This window comes from Danio rerio, chromosome 24 (genome assembly GCF_052040795.2).
Source record: "Danio rerio strain M-AB ecotype USA chromosome 24, GRCz13ab, whole genome shotgun sequence".
NCBI lineage: Eukaryota > Metazoa > Chordata > Actinopteri > Cypriniformes > Danionidae > Danio > Danio rerio.
In genome coordinates this window covers 8,673,508-8,686,787 of record NC_141044.1, presented here as the reverse complement: position 1 = coordinate 8,686,787, position 13,280 = coordinate 8,673,508, and the positions used below count along the sequence as shown (strand labels likewise).

The following is a 13,280-nucleotide window of genomic DNA, read 5'->3' as shown; positions in this document are numbered from 1 at the left end:
TAGACAGAAGGATGGATGGATCTAAGGATAGATAGATGGACAGATAGACAGACAAATAGAAGGATGGATTGATAGATGGATGGATGGACAGATGAATAAATGGATGAATGGATGGATGGATGGACTAATGGATGGACGGGCTGGCGGACAGGCAGATAGATAGATAGATAGATAGATAGATAGATAGATAGATAGATAGATAGATAGATAGATAGATAGATAGATAGATAGATAGATAGATAGATAGATAGATAGATAGATAGATAGATAGATAGATGGACAGAAGGATGGATGGATCTAAGGACAGATAGATAGATGGACAAAAAGACAGACAGATAGAAGGATGGATGGATGGATGGATGGATGGATGGATGGATGGATGGATGGATGGATGGATGGATGAACAGACAGACAGAAGGATGGATGGAAGGAAGGAAGGAAGAATAGACAGACAGACAGAATGATGAATGGATGGATGGAAGGATAGATAGACAGACAGACGGATATATAAAAGGATGGATGGATGAACAGACAGACAGACAGACAGAATGATGAATAGATGGATGGAAGGATAGATAGACAGACAGACAGACAGACAGACGGATATATAAAAGGATGGATGGATGGATGGACAGATGAATAAATGGATGGATTGATGGATGGACTAATGGAAGGATAGACAGACAGACTGAAGGATGGATGGATGGATGGATGGATGGATGGATGGATGGACGGACAAACGGACGGGCGGGCATATGGATGGAAAGATAGATGGATGGACAGACAGACAGACAGACAGACAGACAGACAGACAGACAGACAGACAGACAGACAGACAGATAGATAGATAGATAGATAGATAGATAGATAGATAGATAGATAGATAGATAGATAGATAGATAGATAGATAGATAGATAGATAGATAAAAATGGACCAAATAAATTATAAAAAAGAAAGAAAAGTAACAGAAAGCAGCATTCTTAAGAGCACAACACTAATGTTGACATTGCCAACTGGGAACGCCATTGATTCTTTTGCATTGTGACTGATTACAGAACATGGTGTTTTCCCCTATAATTCTGTCTAATTTATACCACAGTTTGAATGTAATAATACTAAATCATTTTATGCATGACAAGATTGACAAGAAGTGTTTACTGCTTTTCTTTTTACAGGCTGCACAATGATGGAAGATTGTTAGATATCTACCAACGCCTCCACGGCACTGAGAGAGAGTTCTTTGTGCCACACGATATGGAGGTCTCCAACCAGGAGCTCGATTACATTGTAAAGAAGGCAGAGCAATGGAGAGGCTTCAACGGAGAGAGACGTAAGGTGAGTCTGAGGAACTTCCGACCTGTTTATATGGTAAAACCTGTACTGAACACTGGTCCGGTGATTCAGATAAAAAAATAATAATAAAAAATTCGTATACATATATATTTGCAAGAAGGAAATCCAGCTGCCACGGGCTGCATTACCACATAATGCTTGATTGTTGCAAAGCTCTCCTCAAGTCTCAGGCGCTTAATTGGATTAATGGTTGTTTTAAAGAAGATGGGCAAAATGGTAGTTGATACTAATCCATCAGATTGCCTCTGCAAAAGATTTCTGTCTGTCTGATGGCTCATAGATGCCCGCTAGCATTTATGAGTAAGAAAGCCTTTGTGATGGCTTTCAGAAACGGACTGTCACATTGAACTGTTCACTGAGCTTTATAATATGCATTATAATTAACATAAAATCAAATCAAAGGATATAACGTTATTATTTCCAATCGTTCTGTTTTCTTTAGTTACATTTATGAATGCCAAAAATTTGTCACAGAGGTTTTTAGCTAGTCTAATTAGTTGGGGCTAATTATCCAAAAAGGAATTGGGCTTGATTAATCCACGGAAATCAATTTCCAGCAATATTTCATTAAGAAAAAAGACCGCTCAATCAACAGAGGCACGCATGAGGACACACGCACACGCACACACAACTTGGGTGGCAACTCCTCTTTTAGTGGTCTTGATGAAGAAATGTTATTGGCTGTCAAACAAGTCATTAAAAAGGCATTCTGTAATTCCCAGCTCCAATGGTAGACCTTTGCTAATCACATTATTTTTGCAGCCTTTTGCAATGACCCCATTTATGTTTTAGATTCTGAACGCACGGCTACAGCTGTGACAATATTAGTAAAGTAGGTGCTACTAATTGGATGCAGTTGTTTAGATTGTAATTAAGAAAACAGCATCGTTTAGCAAGCCACTTGCAGAATCTTTTTTCCAACTAGAGCGGTCTCCGTCTTAGAACTACAGTCACAACCTCCTCTCTCATATTGGCCCTAATTTGCCATTATTGAACTGATAAAATGCTAGCACATTAAACACATTTGCCAGCATGATGAAAATTTAGGGTTATTGCATTCCACAATTTTTACATTATTCAGGCTGACGATTTTTCATTTAAATAAGACGGGGCCAGGCCATTATTTCATAATTATTGTGGCAATTTCTCTATGCAAAAAAGGGTCACTTTCCCAACTCAGCAAAGACATATCCCTATTAAACTAATTTGCCTACATGCAAATTTTTGTCATTTTTCCCTCATTAAGAATTTATCAACACGCTAGACAAAAAAATATGTATGTTGGGAGGGGAGGGAGCAGCCAGACAGAGCTGAAACTAATATTTTGCAACTCTAATGATTTTTTGCATCCTTAATTAGATAGAGTATGCTTGATATGATTAGGTCAGGATGTAGTAGTTTTCATTAAAAATAGATTTCAGAAACTGTATTCCAAATGTTCCCTCACAATTAAATAATGAATCCGGCACATTCCTTATTATGGACCCAATTAATATGGCAGAAAGAGGCGTGATTTTAATAACAAGAGGCCACGAGGCCTTCATTAGCAGAGAATGGGGGTGGAGAGAGTGTGGAAAACATTTACAGGTACAGATAGAGCCACGGGACGCGTTGAAACTTCACAAAGTTTTAGCGGCTTGTATGACTGCCTATGGCGATAGTACATGTGCAGATCATTACAAAAGGGAATTTTATAGTGTTGCAATGATTGACACAATTTGTGGTGACCTTCATTTTTATTTACTCCTACATGAATAAAACATTTTCATACCTAAAATCAGTGTCCAGTCCCCAAGATTATTAAAGGCATTTTCAAATGTTTAATAGCTAAAATAAAATACATTACTCTTTATAGAATATAGAAACGATCATACAGTGCAAGCTGTATGCTTCACTGTATGCGGAAAGCTTCACTTATTACACATTTTTTTATGTTACAGCCTTATTCCAAAATAGAGTAAATTCATTTACTTCCTCAAAATTCTACTCAATATCCCATAATGGCAATGTAAAAAAAAATGTTTTTTTTTTAATTGTTGCAAATTATTAAAAATAAAAAACCTGAAAAATCACATGTACATAAGCATTCACAGCCTTTGCACTATACTTTGTTGATGCACCTTTGGCAGCAATTACAGCCTCAAGTCTTAGTAAATATGATGCCACAAGCTTGGTACACTAGTCTTTGGGAATTTTTGCCCATTCCTCTTTGCAGTACCTCTCAAGCTCTATCAGGTTGGATGGGAAGCGACGGTGTACAGCCATTTTCAGACCTCTCTAGAGATGTTTAATAGGATTTAGGTCTGGGCTCTGGCTGGGCCACTCAAGGACATTCACCGAGTTGTTGTGAAGCCACGCCATTGATATTTTAGTGGTGTACTTTAGATCATTGTCCTGCTGAAAGGTGACCCGAGTCTAAGGTTGAGAACACTCTGAAGCAGAATTTCATTCAGTATGTCTCTGTACATTCCTGCATTCATCTTTCCGTCTATCCTGACTAGTCTTCCAGTTCCTGCTGCTGAAAAACATCTACACGGCATGATGCTGCCACCACCATGCTTCACTGTAGTAAGGTATTAGCCTGGTGATGAGCGGTGCCTGGTTTTCTCCAAACGTAAAGCCTGGCATTCACTCCAAAGAGTTCAATTTTAGTCTCATCAGACCAGAGAATTTTGTTTCTTATAGTCTGAGAGTCCTTCAGATGTCCTTGGCAAATTCCAGCAGGGCAGTTGCTTCCATCTGGCCTCTCTACCATACAGGCCTGATTGCTGGATTGCTGCACAAATGGTTGTCCTTCTATAAGGTTCTCCTCTCTCCACAGAATAACACTGGAGGTCAAACAGAGTGACCATCGTGTTATTGATCACCTCCCTAACTAAAGCCCTTCTCTCCTGATCACTTAGCTTAGATGGTCGGCCAGCTCTGGAAAGAGCCCTGGTGGTTCCAAACATCTCCCACTTACGGATGATGTAGGCCACTGTGCTCATTGGAACTTTCAGAGCAGCAGAAATGTTTTGCCTCGAGACAATTCTGTCTTGGAGGTCTACAGACAATTCCTTTGTCTTCATGCTTGCTTTGTGCTTTGACATGCACTGTCAACCCTGGGACCTTATATAGACAGCCTTTTCAAATCATGTCCAATAAACTGAATTTACCACAGATGAACTCCAGTAAAGCTGCTGGAAACAGCATGTACCTTAGCTCAATTTAGAGCTTCACGGCAAAGTCTGTGAATACTTATGTACATGTGATTTTTCAGGTTTTTTATTTTTAATAAATTTGCAACAATTTCAAAAACTCTTTTTCACATTGTCATTATGGGGTATTATGTATAGAATTTTGAGGAAATAAAGGAATTTAATCTGTTTTGGAATAAGGCTGTAACATAAAAAAATGTGGAAAAAGCGAAGCTCTATGAATATTTTCCGGATGCACTGTGATGATGAAACAATCATGGGTAACTCATCAGTTGCTTCCTCTGAGCAACATTATACAGTAATAAAACAACCAACTGTAAATAATACTTGAAGTCGCTTGGATTTATAATGATCAAATTCTACATGTTTTTTTTCTAGAAACTTCATATTATTGTTACTTATTTTCTTCCAGTCCATGTGATCAACATCATCATGCTAGCATTCAGTGGCCACTGAATAAAAATAAGGACTGCTTTTCCTGCAAAGACTTGTTTGTGTTAAACTGCGCCGTTTTTTCTGATGCTAACCACATATACTTTGTATTTTAACTGCGCTCCTGTAGTCTGTGTGTCTAGCGAAGGGGCCTAAAGTCAAAGTGTGCGGATAATGAGCTCATTAATTATGTATAGGCACTGCTGCAGATGGACCTCATTAATTGCGTGCCGTCACCTTCTTGATTACTGTACCTGGAAGGGAGGTGCTAATGTCTGCCGTGCTTAAGCAGGTAACGCAAACTGTTTTGTCACCGGCTGTGTGACAGTGACAGAGGAGTCCGGCGTCCCTGTAATCTTCACCGTAATTCACCAGAACGTTGCGCTAATGGCTGCTGATAGCCCTGGAGATGTTTTTGCTACTGAATCGCATCGAGATTTGCGCTCTGTCATGCTATTTGTCTCCACTTGTCTTGGTAATGTCTTTCCATGGGCTGAATTTAGGGAACACCCAAGGTGCTTTGCAAAACAACTGACAGGGGGCCCAACCTGTCACAGGAAGGGGAGCACACGCATTGAAGATCTAATGATGAGCAGACTGCCGCTCTCTTATTGTGCACCACTCATCTCTCCGTCTCTCCATTTGAGATTATTAAGATAGAGTTATATGGGACCTTTTCATACTGGTGTTTTGTGACAAACATGACACTATTCTGCTTTTATTTTACACACAGTGTTTTATAAAACAGTTTAATAAGGCATTGGGTGATTCCCAGTAGGTCTGCTGCACAATATGGGAAAAATGTAAAATGTTACTGTGATAAATATTGCGATATCACTACCGTTTCACAAGATTTGTTTCATTAGATTTTGTTTCATTACGGTTTCATTAGAGTTCGAATAGCTCTATTTGTTTCTAGGGAACCTAACAGTATTCAGCATTAGAAATGGATTAATCACAATGCAAACAAATGCTTTTCTGACTTTGTTTTGTCTTGTTTATAGTCCAAATGTTAAAAAAAATAAAAATTTAGAGCAGGTAAAAAAATATTGTTTAGCTTTCACTGTCAGAAGAAAAAAAAAACTTACAGGTTTCTGAAGAGTTTTTTCCTTAAAACAAGCAAAATGATCTGCCAGTGGGTTAAGCGAAATAATTTTGTTTTTACTTTGAAATGTAGATATTTGGACTAGAAACAAGACAAACATTCTATCAAAGAAAAACTTTTTTTTTTTTGCATATTTCTTATATAATCCATATAATTACAGTGATTACACACAACTCTCTAGCTCCTGGTCAGTTATAAGTCAGACTCAACATTGCATATCTTTGCGATGCGACTATTGCGTATATAAACATTGTGATATCATTGCTGAGACGATATATAGTCCAGTCTTAATTTCCACATAGCATAATGTAAGAAAAAAACAAAACAAGTAAAAAGTAATTTTAAAATAATTCTCTTGATTTAGTTTATTAAGTATACATGTAATATGTGCTTATTGTGCTAATTAATACGGTTATTAACAGTTTTAGTGAAATAGTGGTTTAATGGTGGGTTTAAGGGTTAGTTCACCCAAAAATGTTAATTTTGTCATCATTTACTCAACCTTTACTTGTTTAAAACTATTTGAGATTCTTTCTTCTGTTGAACACAACATAAAATATTTTGAAAAATGCTGATATCTGGTCCCCTTTTACTTTCATTGTATTTTTTTTTCCTACTATGAAAGTCAACGTGTCCCAGCAATCAGCATTCTTCAGAATATCTTCTTTTGTGTTCAGCAGAAGAAAGAAACTCATAAAGGTTTAAAAGCACATGAGGGAGAGTACATTTTGGGGTAATATCATTATCAGGTGAATTAACCATTTAAAGGGCACCCATTTTACGCCTTTTTCAAGATTTAGGATTAGACTTTTGTGTCACCAGAATGTGTCTGTAAAGTTTCAGCTCAAAACACCCATCAGAATACTTATTATGCCTTTCAGAATATTGGAATTTTATTAATTAATTAATTTATTTATTTATTTTTGCTGTGAACACAATGTAGCTGTTTTTGTTTCCTGTGCCTTTAATGCTAGATCTTCTTGCTCATCGTTCTCATGTGCCTGTCAGAGTATGCCTTAATCTCCGCCTCGGCTGTGTCAGATAAACAGCATAGTGATGGACACGATGGAAGCAGATCTCACGTAACTATGTGAGAAATACTTCAGTAAGAACTTTAACAATGATTATTTTTGCATTTGTTGTGGAGTTAATTGGGTATATGCGAAAGTATGCAGAAGGACTTTTAATTTGTTAGTAACCTGGGTCAAACGCTTCAAGCGGTGAACTGTATGGAGTTACAAACCCTTAAGGTCTGTTTTCTTTAAAAATCTACAATCTCCACTGCCTGAGTGTTATTCAACATAAAGTGGATCTCAGAATGTACAAGAAGCACTGCATTAAATTACATTTTCCCCCGCTATTGTCTTTAAAATATGAACATTTATTTTACCCCAGTATATTCAATAGAGCTTCTGCGCTAGTATGCAAATCCTGATGGGCACGTGCGTGTAAAAAGCTTTTTATCTTGTTTTACGTGAGCAACTAAATGAATGCCAAAGTCTACTTAACTGGTTGTATTGTAATTATATTACAACAACGATGCTGCGAAATGAACCATATAAAATGGGAAAAAGTCTCATTAACCGTTCTCTGTAGGTTTATCAGTATGGGAAGAGACATAGCTCTGCATAAACCCTTTTCAAGCCTTTCTGCAATGATGAGTCACACACAGTGTCATTACAAAGTTCAAGCGCACACACACAGACACACACACAGATAACGCACGCATTAAACTTTGCACTGTTTTTGCACACAAATGTGTCAGGATACACATTATATATCCACTGCCGTATAGATATCCATTATATTAATGTACAAAATGAACCTGATTTAACATCCACAATCCGGGATTGAAGCGTCTTCTTTTATAATTGTACTGACATGCAGCTGTGGTAATAAGGTAAAGCAAAAGTAAATCACTGTAATTTGTTAACATGCACAGTTTTAAAACATTTTAAACTTGCAAAACTCATACTTCATTAGATATGATGATGATTAAAGAGCAGAGCGAGCTGAACAGATCTTTTGAATGCTTATTGCAAGTCCGGTCTTGTTGATATGATTATACGCATTATACGCGTTAACGTGTCACTACAGAGACAAGTTGATACGCAGCTAACAAACAATTTGGTGGGTGGGGAAACCTCACTTCTACGTGGTGGGCCTCAAGATGGGAGGGATTTGGATCCTATTTAAACGTCAGGAAATAAAAAAAAGACTTATTAGCTGCATCCCAAATCGCACACTTTTGCACTATTCTACGCCATTTTGTAGTATAAATAGTGTAAGTAGTGCACTCACACTGAAAACTCTAAAAATAATAAGTGCACTTTAATTACCCAGATAATGCACTTATTCAGCCGGTAAAATTAAATGTGGAATGATGGACACTTCACGCTCTCAACGACCGCCTGTTTGCTTATGTAGCGGAAAGGGCGGAGCTATCGGACGCACATGTTGGATAACTTTATTTATTTTGGATGGTGAAAGCAAAATTCTCCTACAAGAGAGATTATAGCGCCTTCCGATGGTGAATGTGGTTATATTTACGGCAGGTATTATTTGATAATTCGGTCGTTTATTTCACTAATTTGGCAACCGTCAAATGTCATTAGGGAAACGGATTGAATTTCCGCTTAGTAAGAAAACATTAGTGTGCGATTTGGGACGACACTACATACATATACTATACTGTTGAGTGTGTAAGTGCATAAGTACATAGTGCATAGTGTATAGTGTGCCAATTGGTTTGCTTCTGTGTTTATATCACCCCAATATGACTGTAGACACACTATACCTAAACTAAGTTCTGTCTTAACAGCTTACAAAAGATGATTTTCATCATAGGTGCCCTTTAAGGCTTAGTTGTAGGTTCAAGAATGTAATCGATTTACCGTAAAAATGACGAATAGCTAAATTACTATTTTATTTCTACTTTAAGCTATTTTTAATTATAAGTACACTTGTATAAAATGTATGTGGATGTACGAAACAAAGCATGTATGTAATCCAAATGGTTAATTTAAGGTTAATACATAAAGTGGGTTAAAGTGAATAAATCAGAACAGTGCTCATGCGTTAGTCAAGAAAATGCATTATTTTAGTGCGTCAATGTTACTTTTTTACTTTAATGTTACATTGATAGCTAGTTTGATATATTAGAAAACAATGAATATGTTCAAAAAACAAAAATTAATTTCAATATTCGAAAAAAAATAGTTTGATTTTTATATTTGAAAAAAAAAAATTGTTTTAATTGAAGTCCTATATAGTTTAAGACACATTTGCACACCTATCAGCTTTAGTTCGGTAATATCTTACCAAAGCTCACCTGCTGACTAGTGGCCCATGACCGACAAACTCCGGAGATAGCGTCAAGCAATAATGGGTCTGAAAAAGCCCTGGAAAAACACCCAAAACAGGAACATAAACACAGAATTGAAGGGGAAGGCTGCTCAGAAGCTGCCCTGATATGGGAAGGGTCACAGGAAGGCACCTGCAACCCTCCCCTCCTCCCCCTTCCACTCCGCCAGCCTGTTTGCTTGCATTAGTTCTGAAAGCCGCTTCTTCAATTACAGGAGGCTATTAGTGGACAGTGCACAGAGGCTGCAAGGCCCCAGGCTACAGCAGCACAGAGCCACACAACAGAGCTCAATACGACATGACTGCAGAGGAGACACGTCTGCCATGCAGAAAAGGTCAACGACTTTTGGTGGGCAGCAATGTGTGAAAGTGTTGCAGTCGCACAATTGTTAGGAAAAAGAGAGGACTGGATTTTAGAAGCGCTTTTAAGCCCTTCTAGGCTAATTTATTATAAAACTTCTATCTCGTTCAGTTTTTTTTTTCAGATTGGCTGCTTTTTAATGGTCACAAATAAGTCAGAATTCGGTGATGGATGAGTAATCAGTAAAAACATTACCTTACAAAGTGAGCAAGAGTTACTTCAGTCACACGCTCTGAAAACATGGCAGCACTGTGATTGTTTTTATGCAGGGCTTGTTTTCCACATACCAGGCTCGGCGTTGGTTTTATCAGAGACGGACTTTTCTTTTAATTTTATCCGAACATATTGCACGTGGTCAGCTGTCAAAACAATTGCAGCTGGGAGCTTGAAATTGAGTCCACATGTTTAAACTCATATAGATCCTGTAATCTCTCGCTCTCTGTCTCCCTCTTTCTCTCCCTCTCTCTCGTTTGCCCATAATGTAAAACAGAAGGAACAAATTGGATGGTCAGTAAGTCAGTGAACATTGTTTAAAGATGCAACACAACAGGGATTTGTGAGAATATCAGCTTTTTAATATCATTTTTCTCCCCCCTCGTGAGCAAACGAAATGAAATTGTTTTCAGGCAACAACTTCAGCTGATTGTGTTCCCCATCAGAGTCGGAGAATGGAGACAGTGTGTTGCTAAAACAAAACAAGAAGGGGGGAAATAAATCATACTTCAGCAATCTCAAATGTTGTATCGATATTTTGGCAAGGTTTCCCCAACAATATATTCTGTTTGATTAAAGCTGCGCATAAGTTAGCAGTGGCGGACGAAGTACACAAAACAGATAAAGTCAGAATTATTAGCCCCCCTGAATTGTTAGCCCCCTGTTTATTTTTTCTCTAATTTCTGTTTAACAGAGAGAAGATTTTTTCCAAACATTTCCAAATATAATAGTTTTAGTAACTCATTTCTAATAACTGATTTATTTTATATTTGCTATGATGACAGTAAATACAATTTTACTAGATATTTTTAAAGACACTTCTATACAGCTTAAAGTGACATGTAAAGGTTTCACTAGGTTAATTAGGTTAACTAGGCAGGTTTGGGTAATTAGGGAACTTATTGTATAACGGTGGTTTGTTCTGTAGACTATCTAAAAATATAAAGCTTAAAGGGACTAATAGTTTTGACCATAAAATGGTTTGTAAAAAATTCAATACTGCTTTGATTCTAGCTGAAATAAAACAAATAAGACTTTTTACAGAAGAAAAAATATTATCAGACATACTGTGAAAATTTCCTTGCTCTGTTAAACATCATTTGGGAAATATTTAAAAAAAGAAAAGAATTAAAGGGGGGCAAATAGTTCTGACTTCAACTGTATTCTAATCAAATATTTGTCCAGTAAAAGCACATTAGTAACAGTGCTTGATTTTACGTTTTATTTATTAATCATTCTTTATTAGTGAAAGTGCTGCTTAATTTAACATTACAGCAATCATTTGACATCATTTAAATTTCATTTTTTTAAATTAGATTAGATACAACTTTATTGTCATTACACATGTACAAGTACAATGCAACGAAATGCAGTTTAGGTTTAACCAGCAGTGCAATAGCAGCAAGTGCAGGATACAGGTATAAGTTATAAAGTGCAGTTATAGAAAAACTATGGTGATATTTACAGATGGATGTACCATGAACATTATATACAGGTTGGATAAGCTATGAACAGATTTACAATATATGAATATATGTGCAGGTTGCTATTAATAATCAGTAGTGTGCAGATAGATAAACATGATTACAAGTGTATATGTTACAATATATGAATATATGTACAGGGATAGATAAACATGATTATAAGTGTATATGTTACAATATATGAATATATGTACAGGGATAGATAAACATGATTATAAGTGTATATGTTACAATATATGAATATATGTACAGGGATAGATAAACATGATTATAAGTGTATATGTTACAATATATGAATATATGTACAGGGATAGATGAACATGATTATAAGTGTATATGTTACAATATATGAATATATGTACAGGTTGCTATTAATAATCAGTAGTATGCAGATAAATAAGCATGATTACAAGTGTATATGTATAGTTTTTGTAACAGTTTCTAACACTTTAGAAAATTCAGACAACAAATCTGTGACAGACCAGGAAACAATTGTGGCTACACTATGAAAACAACTCATTTTAATTGTAGAAAAATGTGTCACTTGGTTAAGTCTTCATAATATATACTGTGAATAACTGGAAATTGACATCAGAATTCCCCCTCCACGACCCCTCACTTGTTTATGTATTTTTACATTAATATGGTTATGTTTGTTATTTACTGTATGTACTTAAGAGTTTTAATTTTCATCTAATGTTGAAAATAAATGTTTATCTCATTAGTGCCGTGTGTTACCACCATGGTGTTTAGTGATTGTGTGAATGACACTGAGCACCTTCCATATTTTAGTATTAGAGCTGCAGGATAATGAAAAATCTAATATTGCGATATTTTTTTAAAATTCTGTGATATATATTGTGAATACAATTTCAGGTGCATAAACTATAATAAACAATCTAAAGCATCGATAAATTCAATAAAGAAAACGATACAAATTAGATAAACATAGTTTTATTGTTTTCTGAGGAGTGTATTTGGGTATTACAGTAATTAAATGATCAAATGTAAAATAATACCACAAAGTCTTTGTTTTATAAAAAATTCATTTAAAATGTATCGCTATTAATTTATTAAAGAAACAACTGGTACAATTTCATAGGCATCAATGCTTTTTAGAACCCTCACACAGCCACAGGCCTCAAAAAACAACTGATAAATTACAATCCAGACTCAACATTGCTTATACATGTGATGTGACTATTGAGAATGATCACATTGTTATTTTGATGCTGAAACGATAGGTTGTGCATGTTACTCTGATTGTAGAAAAGTTGCTTGTGACAAGAATTTGTGTATCTCATCTCGACATGCTTTAGGACAGGTTATGTTTTTGTATGTGACAAAGGTGCAATGTGTGGATGTACATCAACACTTCTGTAGTACTTCAACACTTCTGTAATAATGTAATACTGATAGTTTATCATAAAATGTAATGTTTTTTTGTTGTTGTTTTAGTTTTAGCAATTTCTTTTACTATATTTAACTGTGTTAACTGCTGTTTTTTTTACTGTAAATGTTATGCTTTTTACAGTCTTGATCATTTCTTCAACAGTAACTCATACTGTTAGTAAATCATAAATGCACCCCTGATACATAAGCGAGTAGTTGATGTTTTCTCCACTTTAGAATAATGAGGAATCGGATGTTTATTTTATTTATTTATTTTTTATGATACGTAGTGAAGTAGAGATTTCCCAAAATAAAAATACTCTGCTAAAGTATGGATTCTTGTAAACTGTACCTAAAGGAAGTACTTTTTTTTTTTATA

At 35.9% G+C, this 13,280-nt stretch overlaps 1 protein-coding gene across 11 annotated transcripts in view; it reads left to right on the top strand.

Annotated features, from left to right (window-relative positions):
• ofcc1 (orofacial cleft 1 candidate 1) overlaps positions 1–13,280 on the top strand; it is a 202,358-nt gene that overhangs the window by 141,234 nt on the left and 47,844 nt on the right. For all 11 annotated transcript variants that reach the window (XR_015524744.1, XR_015524745.1, XR_015524746.1 and 8 more), the window contains one exon: positions 1,177–1,336. Coding sequence is in view for 7 of the 11 variants with exons in the window: in XM_087309188.1 (XP_087165314.1) it covers positions 1,177–1,336 (160 nt within the window). In the remaining 4 variants the exon portion in view is untranslated. The remainder of the gene's footprint in view (positions 1–1,176; positions 1,337–13,280) is intronic.